This window comes from Trametes versicolor (genome assembly GCF_000271585.1).
Source record: "Trametes versicolor FP-101664 SS1 unplaced genomic scaffold TRAVEscaffold_1, whole genome shotgun sequence".
NCBI lineage: Eukaryota > Fungi > Basidiomycota > Agaricomycetes > Polyporales > Polyporaceae > Trametes > Trametes versicolor.
The window spans coordinates 3150807-3167639 of NW_007360321.1; the positions used below are offsets into that span (position 1 = coordinate 3150807).

Below are 16833 nucleotides of genomic sequence, written 5' to 3' on the forward strand. Positions count from 1 at the left end.
GCCGGACGCGCCGCCACAACCGTCTGCGCGCGAGACGGCAAATGCCGCCTCGCTCAAAATGGTAACTGTTCAGGATCGATGGTTATGCCTGCTTATCACTGCGTCGCGCTCGATGGATTCATGAAGCTCGCATATTGGTACAACAAGGGTGATACACTGCTCAGTTATGCTGTCGACTATTCTACGCTTCTCTACCAGCCCTGACCGCCTCTGAGCTGTAAATCCAGGCACTTCCTCAAGTTCTCCCGCGTCTCCCCAACTTTCCAGTTGTCCGCCTCTTCTCGCGCCTCTGAGATGTCTGCTGCGAAGAAAGGGCTGACGCATGTCTTAGCAATCCCCTTGAACAGGTCTTCGAGAATCCAGGTGAGACGAGGGCCGGTGAGTTCGATCGCAGGTTCCGAGTTGACCTCGAGAAGATTCGCTTGGAACTTGCGCGGTGCGTTCGGGGAAGGGTCGTGAGTGATGACGAAGTCTATGCCGTACAACTCAAAAGCGTTAGGCACGGGCTGTCCATACAAGTTTAGCGATTGGCATGGGCTGACGAGGGTTTCAACGAACCTGGAAGTGTACACTCATCTCGACCGCGGCCTTGAAAGTCTCCGACAGCACGGCGGAAATTTGCGTCTTGATATCCGAGACATCGTCGGCCGTGAAAGTCGGGTACTGGCTTTCGAGCGCCTGCGTAGCCCGCTCTTTCCTCGCGGCACTGATGGACTCAGGATCCATCGCTTGTCCCATCGCTCGCCGAGGGAGGGGCTGTTTCCTAGGCTGGGGGTTCGAGGGCGAAGACAGTACGTGACATCCAACGAGCTCTTCCAGTAGTCGGACGCCAGCTTCTCCACGTTCTGTTTGGAGCGAAGTGTTGGTCAGATGAGGGGCCAGGTCCAGCGCGCCGGCTTCGCCGCCATGTTCTTGCTTCGATGGTGGGATGTACGGGACCGCAGAAAAGAGCGCCAGGATCCTGTCATAGACGTAGACTTTGATGGCGCCAGAAGCCACACAGTACACACGGAGGTGAAACTAGACGGAAGTTGAACATCGTGGCAGGGCCTAGAGAGAAGCAGCGAGCTGACTTTGTGACCACGTAGTTCTTGTAGCGACGGAGCCTGGGAACCATTCAAAGGAACTTCAGCAGGATCGAGCAAGAGAGGATTCCCGAGGTATTCCTGCAAAGGATATAAGCACGTAACCGGTGACCCTCGAAAACTGTCGTCGAGTACCTGAATAACAAAATGCCGCAGCTGAGAGGTCATGACGGCAGTATCGCCGTGACCGCAGTCGCCCTCCTCTCCATCCTCATCGGAATCTTCTTGTTCGAACTCTTCGAAGATCGCCTGTAGCTCCTCCTTGGTGTGGAACAGCCGGAGACCTTGGCCACGATCGGCCATCCCAGGCTTCAGTATCCACCACTTCGAGGGGTCACCCTTCTCGATGTCATCCGACAGATCATAAAGGTCATCTCCCCAGAGCTCGTCGAGTTCGTCCGCGAAGCTGAGGTCAAGCTCCCAACTGCGCGGTGCTCCCCAGGCCAAGACAGAGTCGGGGTGTTTGGTGAGGTAATTGTGGATGCACCGCGAGAGATAGTGCTTGCGGATGAGAGCCTTGCGGATGACATAGGACGAGGAAAGCACTTTGGAGTCCGGGTTGTGAGAGAAGGTGAGATCGTGATCGAGAGCGTCATATGTAGCCCACTGTAGCAGCCGTCCTGGTGACGCTATGAGCTCCGGGTTGAGGGCCGTCACGACTGTCGGCTGCGGTGCAAGTGTTTCCAGAGCTGAGCGGACGAGACGGTCTGTGAGAGGGGCCGAGGGCCAGGACACGAACGCGGTGAAGTCCTCCATCGTCGTCGCGTCGCGCAGAAAAGCGAGAGCCACATCTAGGCGCCCGACGCGCTATACACCAAACACGTGAGATGACGCCGAGCCTTAAGGCGCCTATCTCGTCGCTCCCCGCGCACGGGAACTTGGCGGTCGTCCGCGTACCGTCCGCGGCAACCATCTTCCCCGACCGCCCTCATACCTCCCCCATCGTCGCGGAAGATGGCGACCGCATACATCTTCACGCTTCAGCCCACGTTCACTCAGGGTCTTGTACTTGGCCAGGCCTCCATTCTTGTACTGCTCTTCGTGGTCCTCAAGTATCTGTTCTTCGACACAGACGAGGGCCGTCCGTACCGAGTTGCATCTTACCAGCCAAAGGTCGAGCCAAGCGACGCCGAAGGAGACTCTTTTGCGGGTCGTGTAGACCCCGGTCGAGCTGGAAGTGCACTCCGAGAAGGAGATGCGGAAAGTGCAGAGTGGTTAAATGTCTTCCTCCAACAAGTGCGTCCGTCCTTTCGTGTAATCAGGAACGAATTTACTCACCTGTTATAGGTACTGGATGCATATCGTGTGAAGCTGCGTAACGGACTATCTGGTCTGGACGGAGACGAGGTCGCGCGGCAGCGAGTAGAAGAGTTCGCCAATAAAATGCGCCCAACGGGCTTCCTTGTATGTTTCGCCCTCTCCACCGCCCTAGCGCGTAGCCTGACCGGTCGTTTCACAGGACCATATCAAAGTGCACTCCGTAGATATGGGCGCGTCTGCACCACGCCTATCCCGTGCGCGGATCCGCCGCCAGCTTAACCCCGGCTCGGAATCGGTGAGTCCCACCGCCTATAACGCCTGGGCCCGCTCTAAACCCCGGGCAGGAGATCGAATATGACATGAATTACATCGACACCGTTTCCATATCCATCTCCACCTCCGTGCTCTTCAACTATCCCTTCGCCTCCTTCGCGCGGTTACCCGTCTCCCTGACCATCTCCTTGTCGCTCTTTTCCTCCTCAGTAAGTGCCCGTCCCTGAAGCTTCTGTTCATGTCTCATTCCTCGCCGCGCATAAAGGTCCGCTTGACGCCGCCAAACCCACACTCCCCGCACCCGACAATCGCCTTCACGTTGCCCGCCCCACATTCGGATTTCGTGCTTGACATCAAGACGACCTCGCTTATGGGCAGTCGCGCGAAACTCGAGGACGTACCGAAGTTGCATGAGCTGATAGTGCATCAGGTACGGCCGTGGGGGTCTTGCGCCCTCCCCTGGTGTGCTAACATCCCTCTGCAGATACGTAGAGCCATCCTCGAACGAGGTACATGGAAAGTCGTCCTTCCGGGCCTAGCCAGTGTGAGCGAAGTCAAGGAGGATGTTAAGCTAGAACGCGAGCTGGCAGAGAAGTTCGATTAGACTACCCCTGCCTCGCCTTCACGATTGTCACGAGTACACGAAGTGAGTCGTGTTCTGTATTGTCTGTCGCACACGCTGACCTTCAAATTGTCAGGCTTATACGATATGTAATACTCTAATCTTTCTCTTGTTGTATCACATCACACGCACAACCCTGGTCCTGTTCGTACCAAACTACGCCGGGAATACGGTGAAGCCACACGATGTAAGCATTGCTTCGCCTACGTTGACTGAACGTCTGGACTATATAGGATCAGGAGCTCTTGTACTTCCGTTTCTTCCTCGGCTCTTCTTGCTCCGCGTCACCAGTGCGCTTCGCAACACTTTTTCCGACGTCTCTGGTACCTTCTCTCGGTATAGATATCGTGTTATTGGTGCGAGGGGGGTCGGCGTCGCCATTCGCAATAGACGTTGAGCGGCGTCCGGTTTTCAACGCATCGGCGAGCCTGGTGTTGAACCCGATGCGACGCCAGCCGGTGCAGGAAATCTTGAGCACGCCGCCGTTGATGATGCTCATCGCTATGCCAGTGATGGCGGGGGGCAACACATCGGGGTAAAGACCGGCCCTTTTCTGAAGGTAGTGCATACGCTGCGGGACATCAGCAACGACTCCCGAACACTTAACAACTGATTCGTCAACAGGACTCACAGGATCAATGAGTGCCCGTAACTCATTGCACGGGTAAATGCCCTGTCCCACCCATTCGTACGTCCCGAGGTAGTACCATTCCTGCGACTTCATGTAGAAGAAGTCTCTGACCCCGTCATGTTCTTCCATGTCCCAGGAGGAACCCCAGCCTCCCTTCAAGTCGTTCAAGCTCGGGTTGTAACGATGAGTCGTAGCTATGCAGACGCAGTGCGAATGCGACTCCGAATCCGTCGGCCACAGGACTTCATCGAATTTTTTGGAGATATGACCGCCCGGAACACTATTCGGCATTGCATGAGCTAGGCAATGACAAGGCGATGGAGGCTTCGCCATACATACCGCATGTTTTTGAAGAACTGCAGTGGACATCATCGCGTCAGCAAACTTTGAGCTATTCAAGATCGCAGGGCTCTAGAGCACACCTTGGGCAATACGAATGATTGTCCCGTCATTGTCGTCAGGACCTCCGCTCGGACATTTGAACCGTCATCGCGGGCGTATTGTGGGTCGCGCAGAAAGCCGGAGGGATCGAACCGAACGCTAGTGTTTCTCATCCTCTACAAGACCTTCGTGTCAGCGAGGTTATCAATATCGTAACCGGACACCTTGTTACTTACCAATTCGCCGTCTAGCACCGTCAACCGTTCTAACGAGTCAGCGTGCCTCGTTTTCAGGTCTACCAAGTGTTCCGCCATTTTAGAGACAGTCTAGTGAATCACTGATGAGAGGATGAATAGCCAGAGTCACAGAATACGGCGCACATCTTTCAACTGGGCCTTCGACGATTTTTCCTGCTGACACTCGTCTCGCCTAGCGGCGACCTTTTCCGCCAAGCAGTCCGCCTCCGCTTTCTAATGCTTGAGTGGTAAGCCTGACAACGTAGAGAAAGGAGAACACCCAACGAACAGACTTCGTGATTTCTTCGAGCTGCGACTGAAGCTGCTCTGATCCCTGAAGCTGAGGTGACGTAAATGAGCGGTGAGTCCGTCGAAGCTTGTCCCAGCGCACGGCAGTACACATACATCATTGACGGTCTGACATTTATCTGAGTGGGTCCTTAGTTTGGCTTGAGCTGCTTCCACTTCTTTCCTGAGCTGTGCGTTCTTTTCCTGTAGGCTGAACAGTTCCGCGGGCGTGACCATCGAGTTCAGCGAATCCTCAGAACCCTGCAAGTGGAACCTTGAGATCAGCATTCGAATATTCCTCGAAGGACTGCACTATGAGACTTACTTGCTCCTCCTTGCGGATGGACTGTCCTTCTCGAATTTGAGCGCGAATGCGCTCCAGCTCATCTCGAAGGAGTTGAATCATCTCAGACGCCAAACCTGAGTCGTCCATATCGTCGGTGCGGAACGAGAGTGATGATGATACGTCAGTTGTGACTTCAGCACTGACAGTAGCGTTCTCGCTTGTATCGTGGGGGAGGGTCGCAGTGATATGCGAATGCGAATTATGCTCAGAGATTCAATGACCGTCCGGCGGAGGTGAGAGTTGTTGGCGCGCTCCTTCGCGTACTTGCCTTCCCAAGTTGGGCATTGATACTCCCATTTGTGCAGGTGTGGGATCGGACAATCTCGGAATGCCTGCTGGTACGACGACCTTCAAGTCAAGCGCAATCATGTCGACTTACTTGCTAGGGACCCTTCGCGAGATACTTGATTTAAAAAAGGAGGTCTCTATCTCTACCATAGCGGCGCACTGCTCCTAGCAGACGTCTACGGCTCTGTCGTCACCTCCTTCTGCCAGTGCTTCAGACTGTCTCCCAAGCGTCGCACCCATTACACTTCAAAACTCCCATGGTCGTAGTTTGCGAACAACACTGGCTGCCATCTTGCCCTGCTTCGCTGCGCGAGAGTTGACGACCTGAATGGCTTTGATGGAACGGAGAAGGGCGTCGTAAAGCCCGTGATTAAACCCTACGCGTTCGAACGCGAAACACTGCAGTTCCAATGGACCGTTCATGTACAAGGAATCCACAAATTTGAGGGCGAGAGGAGCTAGATGATCCTTGTGGGTTGCCGTCGTATTCGTCACATGGCGCACCAGCTGCGGTATGCAATCAGCGTGCTTCGCTCGATGAAGTTCCCGACCATAACGACTGCCTTACATCCGGATCCAATTCCTGGGAGGCCTCGCCCGAGAGGGACGAATAGCCAGTGCATTTGTACGTTCCGTAGTAGTAACAGTCATTGTGTTGACGGAAAAACAGCTCTCGGCTTCGACCGACGCCGTCCAGGAGATCGCTCATCGAGGGGTTGACCTCCCAGGAACCGTTGATTCCGCGAGCAGTGGGGTCGTAATGATGCGACTGCGTGACGAAGACCGCGCGGTCGATGCCCTCCCTTGACCACATAACGTCTTCCGGCATAAATACGAGCAACTCCATCGGTCCACTGTGAGGCCCAGGGTGTCAGGGTGTCAATCTCACAAGACGCGATCGGGGAGAATATCCTCACAAAAACTCAAGAATCTCCTAGCGAGTGAAGCAGATGTTTAGTGTGTGCTTCTCAAGAAGGTACACCAAGTTCACGTACCTGGGGTAGTTCCAGTAGAGGCGTGGACTTGAGGAGACATTGGAACGAGGACTTCTCTGGATAGTCGGATGGCTGCATCTCAGCGTGAAGGAAAGTATCGATGTCAAATGGTTGCGCCGTGGCTACAGGAGGACCTAGAGCGCACTGCAAAACTTTCCTCAGCATCTGCACGACGACACGTAGGAAACAGTGTAGTACCAGCTCCTTTTCGACAGCTAGAATTTGCGTAGCATAATTTTTGTCTTCCTCTGTCCCTAGTTCAATGTCGGCTTGCAGTATGCTCATCGTCTGTAAAGTAGAGGTTGGCCGAAAGCTAAATCTTGTCCAGAGTGGGAAGCACCTCCTCTAGATCCACGACGTCCTGACGAAGCCTTTTAGACTTAGTCTTGTATTTCTTGAGCTGCCGCTTCCTCCCTTGAATGTCCCTATCCTACGCGATGATGAGCGGGATACATGAGAGGTGATTGTGGGGACTCATGAGGCACCAATCCGACGAGAACTTACAACGGCAGCTTTCTCCTCTTGTACTGCTAGCAGCTGTTCCTGCAGCGCCTCATCGGGCGTTGAGACCTGGATAAGTCCGTTAGGCTGGTCGATAACGAGAAATGCACGGTCGACGCTAGCATGGGACTAACTTCATCGAAGCTACCCTTAGTGTCCTCATGCTCGGCGGCAGCGGAGAGACGAAGTCGTAGCGACGTTAGCTCGTCCTTGAGATCTTCGTTTTGCCGTTGCAAGTCGGTGCTGTCTAGGAGGGCGATCTCAGACTTTGACTGTGCAGACTAATAGAAAGATGTGAGCCCCGGAATCTGACGGAGGTAACTCGTGAAATGACTCTCGTCTTACCGTTCGGCGCTGGTCTTGCAGTTCTTGGCGTGCATCTCGCAACTTCGCATGGAGCAGCTTCAGGAGTTCTTGCGCAAGCTCCGGGTCGTCAGAGATCCCGTCCATACGGGCGTTGAAGATGGAGGCAGGAGCAAAAGAATGAATAGAAGGCGCGTCGCTTACTACACTTGCCGCTGAGACGTAATGGGTCATCCGAGCTCGTGGCACAGCGACCCTGAGGCGGGCGTCAGTTCAGACAGCGTCTCGTCGGCTTTAGGTTAGACTCTGCAAGTAGAAGTAGATGATATAAATGCACAAGGACGGGCCATGAGTATACAACTACCAATGGCGTCGAAGCCGACGCGCGATCGCTTCGTACGCTGCTTTTGTCTCTCTCTGCCTCAGCTCTGGCTCGACGAGCGAGATACTACTCAGCGGCTTGGTCCGCACGAGGATCGCCAAGGAGGGCCCTGGCGGCATCGCGAATCGATCCAGTCGGCCGACAGTACAACAGTGTCGGAGGGGATGGCCTGCGGTTTTGTCTGCCCTCTGAATGAGGGTATCTGTAGGCCCGCCACTGTTATAGCGTGCGTGCAGGAAAAGACGCGGAGGAAGACGCACCTGCGATTTCCGCATTACAAGAGTCTAGTTCTTGTGCTTCTTCATTGGCGCCGTGTCCACCTCTTCGTCATGCCACCGCTTCCCACTCCTCAGGCCCCCCCGCGGCACGTTAATGACAGAACCGCTGGGATGGGGCTGGTGAGGCGCACGACCTGGCACGGTCGTTGTATCTCCGAGAGACTTCAGCGCGTCGGCAAGATTGTGATTAAAGCCAACACGGCGCCATCCGGTGCACACGATCTTGAGCGCCCCACAGTCGTACATGTCCTTCATCATCTTCACGAGCATGGGCGCTACCATGACGGGGTACATGACGGCCCTGTGCTGTAGGTCGAGTTTGTGCTACAACGCGCTATGAGCACCGGGCGGCAACGACCGCCGTGAGAGGCAAGCAGGATGGGAAACACCCACATTCTTCGTGAGGACGCTGATTTCGCTGAGTGGGAGTATGGTCTGCTTTTCACATCTGTAGGTTCCAGCGTAGAACCATTTTTGCGCCGTCAAATGGAAGACTTCCTTCGTGTTTTCTTCCTGTGCCCGCATGTCCCCGGAAAGCTCCCATCCACCCTTGGATTTGTGCGCTTTCGGATCGTAACGGTGGGTGGACGAGAAGGAAAGGCAGTGTGTTCTTGAAGGAGGTTCGGATGGCCATACAACCTCGCCGCCTCGCCTCATAACAAACCCACGGGAACTGTGTAGATCTGAGCGGAAGAGGCTCGTTGAGGGAGGCCGCAACGTACCATAGTTTTGCGATAGCCTAAGACAATCGCTGATGAGTCGTGACAACAACTGGACAATAAGGACAATGCACACATGCGGTAGCGTGTTCGCGTTTGCGAACATCGATGGGACTGGTATGTCCTCTTCCATGGGCTCGGCACTGCCGTTGTCGGGCATTGGATTGCGGAGAAAGTCGACCAGGTCGAATGGGGATTGGGTTTCAACTTGCTGAAGCTCCTCCTGAAGCTGTTGTAACTGTTGTAACTCTCGCTGGCGTTCAGCGGCGGTTTCGTCGATCCTGTTTTGCGTCTCGAGGACGGCCTATGTGTACTATGTGATTAATATACTATCGCCGACGCAGTACAGCACCAGACAGCGCACATACCTCTTCCAAATCAAATTCAGACGACTTGTACCGCTTGTACCTCTCGTGCGCGCGCTTGACTCGATCAGCGAGCTCCGCCTCCGCCGCGCCCTAGTAGACTGCGATGAGACCCATGCAAACAACGCAGACCTACGCTTGTCGCCTACAGCTGCAGTAGCCTTGCTGAAATTAGCCAAGTCTTCCGCAAGTCCTTCACCTTCGTTGTCGATCTGATGATAGTCCAGTGAGCGCCAGGACATCTCGCATATGCAGGGCGACCTCACGCTGAACGCCTCATCTCCGTCGCGGTCATGACCTAGAACGTTTTCGAGTCTGATACGTGCGGCTTCTACTTCGGCCTTGAGTCTAGCATTCTCTTGCTGGAGTGCGTGTAAGTTTGAGTCGACTGGCTCCCCGGCGTTGGGGGTTGGCCGGCCAGTGTTCTGCGTAGATTGTTAGTGCTGCGGAAGCTGGGGCCTCCCTGCTCTCTGTACTCTCTTTGATCAGAACAGACTTACCACTGCTTGAATTTCGTCTAGAAGCTCACGGTTTCGACATCGGACTCGTTCCAGTTCGTCCAGCATTAGCTTGACTACCTCGGATGTCATGGAATCGTCCATGTTGCACTGCGAGTACCCAGCAGCAATTTGAAGTGCTGCGAACTGAGATGGATATGGACTTGCAGGAGGTACCTAGTGTTTTGATGCGCCGATACTTGCAACACACGTGAAGGAGATCAGTCGGGTTGTAAGTATAAGTGGTTTGAACGGTGCAGTAGCGATCGGAAGCTGGAAGTTGGCGCCTAAAGACTTCACACGAACATGGCGCTTAGCGCACACCACTCGGAGCGGGAGGAGCACACGCGGCAGGTCGCCCACTAGTACTGGTCATGCCAGCCGACGACCGGGTCGATTCTGCTGAGGTTCGTGTCGGTCCAGCTTGGTGCGTAACCATAAGGATGATTAACAACAAGTTGCTGTGACGAATCCGACTGAAAGGGACTCAGAGGGGTCGGATCGGTACTCGCATCAGTTTCGAGGACATATTCAGGCTACGCGAATTTGTATAGAACGTTCGTATATTTCGGCATTATCATATATGAGTACACAACATACATCGCACAATAGCGAGGACAGAAGCACCTTGACCCATAGTGCGCCTCATGCTCTACGCCCCGTTTTCGTGACCGCCGACTTGTCAGTGAGCACGATGCTCCGTTCTTCAGGCATTGCGCAAGTCTTGTTGACGGAATACCACTTTGACGCGGCTCGCTAGGCGCTTCAGGCTGCGCTCGAACTGACCCATCGCGGCCCGATCCCATTGGCGACAGGTATAAAGCTCGAACTGGAGATCCATGGGCGGAGGCGCACCGATCTGTTCGCGTTTGGCGAAGCAGCGGATGATGTCGTCCATGCGTTCAGGTCCGTTGATAGTGCAGGAGAGTTGGAAGAAATGCATGTTATGGAACACCACCACGTCCTTGTGAGCGCGGGACCGAGAAGAGAGCGCAGTGAAAAGCGTGCTGAGCAAGTCGTCGCGCCCGGCGTGCGTCCCGCGGGACATATCCTTGATTTCCAGTTGTCGGAGGCAGGGAAAGCGGTCGAGGGCGGTCATCCATGAGCTACTCTGCACTTCGTACATAGGGCCGTGCAGCTGGAGCGTGTACACGTCCGGCGCAGTCCCGAAGATGCTCAGACACTCCACCATCTCGTGGAAGAATTCGCCGCCGGGCTCGGGTTGTCCTAGAGTCTGATATGGGGGAAAGGGGTGACGCATGCGCAATTGCAACCCACGCTCTTGTGGCGAGAGCTGATCCAGTGCAAAGATAGATCGGCTCGTGTGCTGTACTCGGACGGCGATGGAATTCTGCAGAATAGAGAGCGTGCTGTCAGGGTTGTCAGGGAGCATGCCGAGAATAACGTCGCGCGGAGTGCCTATGTCGCACGCGACGACCTCGACGTGGAGTACAGGAAGTCTCTGAGGGGAAATGGAAAGGCGGGAGAGGATCGTGGACAACACGTTCGAGGCATCCACCAGCTTGAGGTACTTGAGCCGTCGGTCGGCGCCGGTCAAATTGAGGACTTGAGGAGGTCTTGACACCGGCGAAACGGGCACATCGATATACTCGTCCACCGTAAGTGACTCCAGACGCGTGGCATCGCGCAGGAGCTGGAGAAAGTCCTCTAGAGGCATATGGGACCCGAGACGGGGCCCGCTGAACCGCAGATGGAGGGCCTCTAGTCGGGAGTTTACGTCGCGTGTTGTGGCCACGATAGCGTTGACCACATCCAAGTCAACGAGCCGGGGGAGGTGCTGTGCGCACAGGTCGAAGGTGGGAGCTCCTCCTGCGTAGGTGTTTGTAGCATTGTCGAACGATTTGACTACGATTTGTAGCCGTTCCAGCCGAGGCAGCCCCTTTGAGAGTAAACGCTGGAAGATGGGGACATCTCCGAACTTGCAGCGTATGTTCAGAACCTTGATACGGGACAGATGCTTCGCTAGCTGTTGGTCGTCGCCCTTGCGCACAGCGTACTCCTTGTTGTTGGTGAGGATGAAAACCGTCGTGAGATCATCGTAGATATCTGAGAGGTTGTAGGGCGGGAGTATCAGCGGTTCGTAGTTGTTCGATTAGATCATCTGGGGAGGGATTGAGACTCACAATGATCGGCCATTGGATCAAATTGTTGGAAAAATGGAGCAAGTTAGGAGTGACTGCAACCTTTAGTTCAGAAGATCGGGGAGGCGTGTGTTGAACGGGATGAGAGCAGACTCTTCAGGTTATATACCCGAAGCCTGAACACCGCTTGGACACGTTTTCGAACGAACCATGCACGGTGAGTGTCGCAGGCGGGTCTTGTGACCATGGACAAAGCAGCGGTGTGGTCACTGTATAGAGTCAGAAATACAAAGCGCAGTGACCAGAATGTTGAACAATAGGACATATGAACATGCGTCGGATCCTGCGCATTGGCAGGAGCCTGGGCTGACGCGCGGGCCATTGGCTTCGAAAGACAATCATGCAGCGCAGGACGAGGCGAGGTGGGTGCGGCGCTGCTACGTAAGCATACTGTGTTGCATTTCTAGCACACTTAGCACAGGCAAGCAAATTAAGAGGATCCTTCGATATACCGCATCTAGGAGGTTAGAGGCGCACCTTGTTTCACATATACTTCTCTCAGTACACCGTACGCGGCAGCGAACATCCATCATTCATGCTCCAGCAGCACTGTCAATAGCATTGATTTTCATGAGAGTCTCTGCTTCTTCGCCGGTCTGGCACCATCGGCGACACTACCCACATCCTGAGCCGGACGCTTACCCTTCTTGCCTCCCTTCCCCTTCTTGCTCGCCTTCGACTTCTTGCCTGTCTTCGACTTCTTGCTTGCCTTCGACTTCTTGCCTCCCTTTGACTCCTCGCCCTTCGGCGTAGACACCTTATCGACGCCGCCCTCAGGAACATTGGCAGAAATGATCGCTTGCTTCGAGGAAAGCAGGAGGTCGTAGAATTGTTGATGAAAGCCGACGCGCTCGAGCCCCAGATATCGCAAGGGACGTAGGGGGCCGCCCTTGGCGTACAAAGTCTTCACAAATGGGCGAGCGATAGGTTCAATGCCAGGAACGTGGTCGATCGCTGTCGCGCTCATCGCTCGGTCGGCCGCCTAACGAGCGTTGAATGAATAAAGCGTCGGGGCGATGTAAACGGATGACTCCTCCACTAGGGCAGAATTAGTGCGTCTGACACTTACGTTCCAGATTCTGGCGTTAATCCCATTGGAACCAGGGTGCGGCCCAGGACGTTGCACGCTCAACACCAAACTTGTTTCAACCGGCGTCCTTTCTTTCGGATGCTCCGAAGAAATCAGACCGTCTGCCACCACTAAAATCCCTCGCATGTTTGCTCCGGTCTCGGCCTACCTTCACGTTGCCTACGGTATGTGCCCCCTACAGAGTGAACTTCCACCGACAATGTTGCTGATAGAATCTACAGGAAATATTGCGCCAACTGACGTAAGGCCTAGAGTTCATATCCTCACCAGACGGACTTGCTCACCATGTTCATCATTTCAGCAATCCTATCGAGGTCCTCATGCTTCCCAAAGGTGTAACCTGGTCGGACGATGCCGTTACCCGAGCCCTCCTTATCACATACTTTCGACGATACAACCCGTCTGCCGGTGGAGGCGCCCGACAATGGGAGAGTGACAGCATCGCGGACGACATCAGCCGGGACCCGAATCGCGACCGGGAGGTATTCTTTCGGCGTGGAGGAGGCTGGTACTACTATGGGACCTACCGCTGCGTCGGCCACTCGGAGCAAGTTGCTTTGGACAGTGCAAAAATATGGAAAAAGGTATGTCGTCGACCCTCGATATTCTTGTAGTGCTTCTTCCACTTGTACGAGATCTGTCTTGAGAGTAGACAAGATCTTATGTATGCCCATTAGCGTGGTCCCTACGTGACAAACGTCATACGTTACCGCCTGCAGTTCGGTCTTCTCTATCTTCAGTGCTCTTGACTTCGCGTTGTATTTATTCAACTTTGATTGAAGCGCGAGCAAGCGCGCATTCTGGAGGTGTTTGCAGAGTCAGCATAGTACTTATACTCGCAAGGAAGATGGAGGCCTGGCTTGCTTGAGCGGATTGTTCTTGGTCTGCGGGAGCTCGATACTCTTCCGCTGCCTGCAAAGAGGGCTCAGCCAGGTCGTTATGAGTAAGTTGGTTCCTCAAGATATGCACCGATGAGCTGCGGGCCTTCGTGTCTACGCCGTCGAGGGTCGCCGATATCCGTAAACGTAACGAGTCAAGCTCGTCCCTCAACGTCTCGTTTTCAGCATGTATCGCTGTGCTATCGACAAGGGGAGCTTCGGAGGTCGACTTGATAAGATAACATGCAGGTCAGCTCAACAATTCAGAGTAGCAAGACGTTCAAATCCGTTCGAGTTGGGTCTGTATCGAACGACAGCGCTTACTCGAAGTTTGAGGAGCCTCTGATGTTCTTGCCTTTCTTGCTTTAGTCTCTGGTGTACTAGTTGCAAGATATCCTGCGCCAGCTCAGGGTTTCCAGTGATGTTCTCCATTGCGAGGACGAGTTTGAAGAGAATATGTGACTAGTCAGTCCAAGGACATGATGGTGGCTAGGAGGCGACCGACCGATCACCAGGCCGGCGCTACCGCAAGGGACGTGGCTGTGCAATCGTTGTGGCGCTGGATTACGCGCCAAGCATTCAGAACCTGAACCGTTTGAACGTCGTGACACAGTACATATGTCTCCCGCTGCTGCCAGCCGGGCACGACCACCACTGGCACCCTAGGTAAGGCGAAGCATCTATAACCCTGCATATACATGTCTGATGGAGATAGCATACGCCAGATCATATGCATCGCGGCGGGCTCTATGCAACATTCCAGCCGACTGCCGAATATTCACCCTCTCTGACCATCCTTGTGTCGTGCCCCGACCGAGCTCGGACATCCTCTCCGTTATCGAGTCGCAAGGCAAAGTAAGTCCCATCCCATTTCCCCAACGTCGCAAAATCCGCCATCCGCCACAGCTCACTCGACCGCGCGTGAGTTCACGGCAGAAACGAGGCTAGAGCATGTGACCGACGTCAGGTTGTTGCTTCTCTCCATCCCGTATCGCCGCATCTCCTCTTCAAGGGCATCGACATTGGGGCAATGGATGTACCTGTGAGCGTGCATCCGGCGCACCGCCTCACGGATCCATACCCGGCATGTGAAGTCCCGCTCCCGTGCCTGGTCGACCGCAGGGACACTCATAGGGATCACCGCCAGAAGTTGGTCCAGATCCTCCACCGTCTTGCCAGTGGGCAGACGCCCCAAGATAGCTGCCGCGGCCACGGTGTGCGACGTGTTCAGCGTGAACTTGGTGGACTCGTAGCCCCAATCATGGATCCATGCACCATCATTGCCCCGCAACCGTCGACCGAGGGCATGCATCTTCGTTCCCGGTGAGAGTCGCTCGCGGGTGGCGCCTCTATCCGGCACCCAGAGGAGCCAATGGAACTCGACATTGCCTGCCAAGGTGGAATTGTTATGCTTGATGTTGAGGGCGAGGATGATCTCCGGATACTCGGGGAGCGGTCTGAGCCTAATGGGCTGGCGTCGAAGACGTTGCATGGTGCGGCAAAGGTGAAGGATAGGAGCGATGTCACGATCGGTGTGGGGGGCTGGGGACTACTGTTCGCAGGTGCACACGCGTCGGTGGGGTGATGATATGTGATGCTCTACCCGCCCACACGATAGGCCTTATATACGTACGCCGCGTCCATGTGCGCTCCGCGGAAACATGAGGTGTACTCGCCGCTACTTCCGTGTGCAATCCCAGCTGATCAGTGTACCTGCCCTAGACATGGCCGTCCTTTTGAGCTCAAAAGCGGATGAACCTACGCAAATACCACCGAGGCTTCCCAAAAATTTGCTATCTCAGTACTTGGGACGCTAGAACCAGAGGTTTGTAGCTCCGCCGCCCGTAGTAGTGCGGATTATGCGGAAACCGAATATCCTCGTTTGTGCGAGCTCTGGGCCACTGCCTAAGATCTGATACCTGACTCAATGCGTGGCAGTTTCGAACTCGATGACAAAAATAATGCTAGGCCCAGCAACCCCAGTGAGGTGCATTCTTCCCTGAGATCTCAGGTAGTGTACTTATGAGTCCGAATCCGGAGTCTGTTTCTAGACGCCCGGGACCTTGTGGAACCACGCGCACGCGCGCAGCCTTGAGGTGTACACGTACACATCCAAGACCGCTCAGCTTCGTACCGGTACCCTTCGACTCGTGCGTTGACCTGCGTACTTGGTTTCCCGCACCGCTGGCAGGGCCACCCTTCCGACATAATTGCTGCAGGTACTTTGGAATCGGAGCAGTGCGATACAGATACATATTTGATTTATCACTGTTTTGCTACCGACAGGTTCTTACCATGGCGCCGCGTTTCGTTTATCGGATTTTGTCCCTTGTTGTCTCAGCCCTTCCGGTGGCCATCCGCATCAAACTGTGGTGGCGCCTTCTCCGCGCGGGCAGGCAGCGTTGGGAATCCGAGAGTACCACCCAACGCATACCCGGAGGCATGTATATCAAGTACTCGACACTCGGACGTCCAGTGGAGGCCCAAGCAACGCACTTCGTCGGCACGCATACATCGATCCCTGTCCCGGTCATCGTTGACTGCTTCCCCGCGGACGGCATGATCTGGATCGTCATGTCCCGTCTCCCCGGCGATAACCTCGAGGCGTACCTACAAGATATCACCCCCGAAGTCGAGCAGCATCTGGGCCGCCAGCTTGCACCGCTGCTAGCATCTCTTCGTGCTATCCCGCCGCCGAGCTCCGCGGTCTGCGGATTTGATCAAGGACCCTGTCACTGTGAACGCATGGCGATGGATGCGATCCCCCTCGGCCCTTTCGAGAACATCGAGTCATTCCATGAATCCCTCCTTGGCCGTGCTGGAATGAGAATACCGGAGAGCGTGGATGCCACGCTTATCCACGAGACCATCAGGAAGGCCCACGCGCGGCCTCATCGGCTGTGTCTGACGCACAACGACCTAGGCCCGCAAAACGTCCTCGTGGATGAGCAGTGGAACATCACAGGGATCGTCGACTGGGAAACGTGCGCGTGGCTGCCGGAGTATTGGTACGTTTGCAAGATCCGAATGCGTTACCTCAAAACACTGACGCGAAGGCCGTGCAGGGAACTGACCAAAGGCACCTACATCTGGCATTTCCGAAATGGACCCTGGGAGAGGATCATGCTCTCCGTGTTTCCGGATTACGCAGAAGAGCTACAAGCCGAGAGGTATATCCTCCAGTACAGACAGTTTTACGGCTAGGATGGGAACTCTGTCGTGGTTACGTTCAGGAAACTCTTACATGAATCAG

The 16833-nt window shown here is 54.9% G+C and overlaps 8 protein-coding genes across 8 annotated transcripts; 2 read left to right on the forward strand and 6 right to left on the reverse strand.

Annotated features, from left to right (window-relative positions):
- Positions 1 to 115: 115 nt before the first annotated feature.
- TRAVEDRAFT_68505 (tubulin-tyrosine ligase) lies at positions 116 to 1848 on the reverse strand. Its single transcript, XM_008034897.1, has 4 exons — positions 1221 to 1848; positions 1074 to 1166; positions 559 to 1020; positions 116 to 506 (listed from the first exon to the last, which is right to left on the reverse strand). The coding sequence occupies exons 1-4, from the start codon at positions 1839 to 1841 to the stop codon at positions 192 to 194; spliced, it is 1491 nt and encodes a 496-aa protein (XP_008033088.1). The 5' UTR covers positions 1842 to 1848; the 3' UTR covers positions 116 to 191.
- Positions 1849 to 2039: 191 nt separating this feature from the next.
- TRAVEDRAFT_111452 (maintenance of mitochondrial morphology protein 1) lies at positions 2040 to 3222 on the forward strand (the record flags this gene model as incomplete). Its single annotated transcript, XM_008034898.1, has 6 exons — positions 2040 to 2321; positions 2373 to 2489; positions 2545 to 2640; positions 2690 to 2827; positions 2884 to 3048; positions 3103 to 3222. 6 exons carry the CDS (start codon positions 2040 to 2042, stop codon positions 3220 to 3222), a joined length of 918 nt encoding a protein of 305 aa, XP_008033089.1.
- Positions 3223 to 3475: 253 nt separating this feature from the next.
- On the reverse strand, positions 3476 to 5209 carry TRAVEDRAFT_42183 (uncharacterized protein; the record flags this gene model as incomplete). The annotated part of the gene is made up of 9 exons (XM_008034000.1): positions 3476 to 3811; positions 3872 to 4151; positions 4211 to 4227; positions 4294 to 4428; positions 4489 to 4578; positions 4633 to 4722; positions 4778 to 4828; positions 4894 to 5037; positions 5102 to 5209. 9 exons carry the CDS (start codon positions 5207 to 5209, stop codon positions 3476 to 3478), a joined length of 1251 nt encoding a protein of 416 aa, XP_008032191.1.
- Positions 5210 to 5656: 447 nt separating this feature from the next.
- On the reverse strand, positions 5657 to 7356 carry TRAVEDRAFT_68507 (uncharacterized protein; the record flags this gene model as incomplete). The annotated part of the gene is made up of 8 exons (XM_008034899.1): positions 5657 to 5917; positions 5979 to 6264; positions 6328 to 6344; positions 6406 to 6693; positions 6746 to 6835; positions 6910 to 6975; positions 7041 to 7187; positions 7252 to 7356. 8 exons carry the CDS (start codon positions 7354 to 7356, stop codon positions 5657 to 5659), a joined length of 1260 nt encoding a protein of 419 aa, XP_008033090.1.
- A 398-nt stretch (positions 7357 to 7754) lies between these two features.
- TRAVEDRAFT_68508 (uncharacterized protein) lies at positions 7755 to 9592 on the reverse strand. Its single transcript, XM_008034900.1, has 9 exons — positions 9454 to 9592; positions 9220 to 9378; positions 9103 to 9165; positions 8957 to 9046; positions 8665 to 8892; positions 8592 to 8608; positions 8263 to 8542; positions 7852 to 8193; positions 7755 to 7793 (listed from the first exon to the last, which is right to left on the reverse strand). Exons 1-8 carry the CDS (start codon positions 9553 to 9555, stop codon positions 7876 to 7878), a joined length of 1257 nt encoding a protein of 418 aa, XP_008033091.1. The 5' UTR covers positions 9556 to 9592; the 3' UTR covers positions 7755 to 7793; positions 7852 to 7875.
- Positions 9593 to 10156: 564 nt separating this feature from the next.
- Positions 10157 to 12579, reverse strand: TRAVEDRAFT_42186 (uncharacterized protein; the record flags this gene model as incomplete). Its single annotated transcript, XM_008034001.1, has 2 exons — positions 10157 to 11517; positions 12255 to 12579. The coding sequence occupies 2 exons, from the start codon at positions 12577 to 12579 to the stop codon at positions 10157 to 10159; spliced, it is 1686 nt and encodes a 561-aa protein (XP_008032192.1).
- Positions 12580 to 14487: 1908 nt separating this feature from the next.
- TRAVEDRAFT_42187 (uncharacterized protein) lies at positions 14488 to 15072 on the reverse strand (the record flags this gene model as incomplete). The annotated part of the gene is made up of 1 exon (XM_008034002.1): positions 14488 to 15072. One exon carries the CDS (start codon positions 15070 to 15072, stop codon positions 14488 to 14490), a length of 585 nt encoding a protein of 194 aa, XP_008032193.1.
- Positions 15073 to 15875: 803 nt separating this feature from the next.
- TRAVEDRAFT_111313 (kinase-like protein) lies at positions 15876 to 16784 on the forward strand (the record flags this gene model as incomplete). The annotated part of the gene is made up of 2 exons (XM_008034901.1): positions 15876 to 16588; positions 16646 to 16784. The coding sequence occupies 2 exons, from the start codon at positions 15876 to 15878 to the stop codon at positions 16782 to 16784; spliced, it is 852 nt and encodes a 283-aa protein (XP_008033092.1).
- Between the last annotated feature and the right edge of the window lie 49 nt (positions 16785 to 16833).